General features: G+C 62.5%; 1 protein-coding gene across 1 annotated transcript; it reads right to left on the bottom strand.

The window, feature by feature from the left end:
• Positions 1–10: 10 nt before the first annotated feature.
• LOC103796995 (calcium/calmodulin-dependent protein kinase type 1-like) lies at positions 11–2620 on the bottom strand (the record flags this gene model as incomplete). The annotated part of the gene is made up of 10 exons (XM_009069190.1): positions 2535–2620; positions 1690–1821; positions 1392–1466; positions 1193–1331; positions 968–1100; positions 804–879; positions 597–709; positions 406–484; positions 228–315; positions 11–137 (listed from the first exon to the last, which is right to left on the bottom strand). Coding segments are annotated over exons 1-10 (1048 nt in total), but the record flags the coding sequence as incomplete, so codon positions are not given.
• Between the last annotated feature and the right edge of the window lie 209 nt (positions 2621–2829).

The following is a 2829-nucleotide window of genomic DNA, read 5'->3' on the forward strand; positions in this document are numbered from 1 at the left end:
CGGGGCTCACCATTGCTGGTCCCTCCCAACAGCTGCTCGCTGGGGCTGGAGGGAGTTGTCTGTCCAGGGACCTCTTGGCTGGTTCCCAGCTGCAGCTTCCTCATGTGTCTCACCACCGCCGTGGCATTAAAAGCTTGCTGCCGAGCCCACAGTGTCTTGTCACCTGGCACTGGGTGCCTGGGGGGGTGCACTGCACTCCCCAACACCTCCCAGTACCCCATGCTCACCTTCCACTTGCTCTTTGCAAAATTCTTCTTGATCTGCTCGCTCACTGACTGGTGGATGTTCTTGTCCAGGGCTGTGTCCCCGGCAATCCTGGAGCAAGACAGGTCAGCAGGGGCTCCTCCATGGCTGCTGGGGGGTGAGCCAGAGAGGGGGGCAGACTGTGGCAGATCCTCCCCTTACCAAGGATGCTGCAGGGCTTGCTCACAAGTGAAGCGCTTGCTGGGGTCCTTCTCCATCAGGTGCTGGATGAAGTCCTTGGCTGGGACAGGGCATGGAGCAGCTGTGAGCACCTGCACCCACTGCCACACCCCTGGCTACCAAAACACCAAACCAGGTTCCCAGCCCCCACCAGCCTGGTGGTGCCAGCTCACCTGAGTCTGAGATATCATCCCAGTAGGGCGAGTCAAACTCGTACTCAGCCCGCAGGATCTGCTCGAAGAGCTTGGCATCATTTTCGTCATAGAAAGGGGGGTAACCACAGAGTCTAGGGGGCAGCAGGAAGGGGGACGCTAGACCTGGACAGCCCTGGAGGGCCAGACCTCCACAGAGGGGAGGGGGGTGGGAGGTGGCATACATACAGGATGTAGGCAATGACTCCGATGGACCAGCAATCCACTGCCTTGCTGTAGGGCTTCTGTGCCAGCACCTCAGGGGCTGGGGAGGATGGCAGGGGTGAGGGGGAACCCCAGACTGTGGGAGGACCCCAACCCCACACGTGGGGTGGTGGCAGCCCTTGGCAGGCCCTCCCCCACATAGCCAGGGGGGCCGCAGGCCGTGGACATGACGCTGCCGCAGCCCTCGATCTTCGACAGCCCGAAGTCACTGATCATGATCTTGGAGTCCTCGTCCATGCTGTAATAGAGCAGGTTCTCGGGCTGCGGGGAGGGGGGGTCAGGAGGGCTGACACTGGGGTCCCCTCCCAACACCACCATGAGGGTGCTGCATGTGTCCCCCCCCAGCTGCTCACCTTCAGGTCGCGGTGGACAATGCCCATGTCATGCAGGTACTTGACAGCATCAAGGATCTGCCGGATCAGGGCACTGGCGTCCCGCTCCGTGTAGAAACCCTTCTCCACGATGCGGTCGAAGAGCTCCCCACCCGAGACCCTGCAGGGACAGGCAGCAACTGTTAGCCAGACCCCTCTGGATCCCTGCAACATCACTCACAGCTGCATGATGAGGTAGAGGTGGGTGCCACTCTCATAGATGTCATCCAAGGCCACAATATTGGGGTGCTTGATCCTGTGGGAGGAGGAGCAGAGGGTGAGGGGGCTCCCAGCTGCCCCCACCCTGGCCCCCACAGGACGGAACAGCCAGGCTCTGCGCCACGGGGCATCATGCGCCACCAGCTATTTTGGGCACTGGCACTAACACGCGGCGATGGGTGCAGGCAGTGGGGAGATGTGCCAGGTGTGGGGGGTGGCGCAGAGAGAGACCCCCACCCTGGCACTGGGACAGCCCCTACTTGTGAAGGACAGCGATCTCATTCTCGATGCTGGTCTCCTTCCCCTCCAGGGCCTTCTTGGTGATGCACTTGATGGCCACCAGCTTCCGCGTCGCCTTCTCCTCCGCCAGGACCACCTCGGAGAAGGCCCCCCTGGGGGGGTGAGGGGTGAGCGGGGGCAGGAGAGCTGCCGTCCAGAGCTGCCAGTGCTGCCATGCCACGATTGTCATGGCAACGGGCAGAAGGTCCAGTTATTTATAGGAGAAAAGTGCCTGCTGGGATGGCAGGATACGGACCCTGCCAGCAACCGAGTGCCTGGCACCTCTTGGCCCTCTCGGCGTGGCTGTACCACCCCTGTATCGGGCAGGATAAGACATCGGTGCAGCCAGGGATGAGCCATGCCAGGGCTGAGTCCCCATGTGGGTTTCAGCAGACCTGTGCTGTGCCATCCCACAGCACCCAGGGCCAAAGGTTGAGGTGCCTGTTGGGAGCCAGGCAGAGCCATCGGCAGTGCCCAGGTGGGGAAGTGACAAGCAGCGTGTTCACGCCGTGCCGCACACGCCGTGCCGCACTGGGCCCTAAGCCTTGCCGTAATTAACCTCCTAATCCAGCCTAAGAGCCTTACGGTGCTGCAGGCACCACTGGGACCCCTCTGCCAGCCGGGGACCACTGTCAGGCACCCTCAGCATGGCACAGCCAGTGCCAGAGGGAGGTGGCACCTGTGCCCTGCACTGTGTACCCACACGTGCCAGCCCAACCCTTGGCCAGGACTTGAGCTGATTCCACGTGGCATGTTGGGCAAAGTCACAGGGGCTCGACCTGTCACCACAAGTGCCTCTGGTGTGTCCCCCCTGCTTGCAACTCACGTGCCCAGGACCTCTCGGAAGTTGTAGATCCGCCGAATATCCTCGGTCCTCTTCTTCCAGCTGGGCCCATCCTGCCCCAGCGGCATGGTGCCCCGTGGGGGGCCACCCACTCCCACCTGTGACGTGAGCGGGGGACAGGGTGTCAGTGCGCTGGGGTGACGTGGGGACACGGGGGTGACAGGGTGCCAAGGGTTGTCACCGTGGGGTGATGGGAATGAGCTGTGCCCACGCAGGAGTTTTGGTGTGGGATGCCCCAGGGGGGGATATGTGATGGGACCCTCCCGCTGCCTGCCAT

This window comes from Acanthisitta chloris, unplaced genomic scaffold (genome assembly GCF_000695815.1).
Source record: "Acanthisitta chloris isolate BGI_N310 unplaced genomic scaffold, ASM69581v1 scaffold34380, whole genome shotgun sequence".
Taxonomy (NCBI): Eukaryota; Metazoa; Chordata; class Aves; order Passeriformes; family Acanthisittidae; genus Acanthisitta; species Acanthisitta chloris.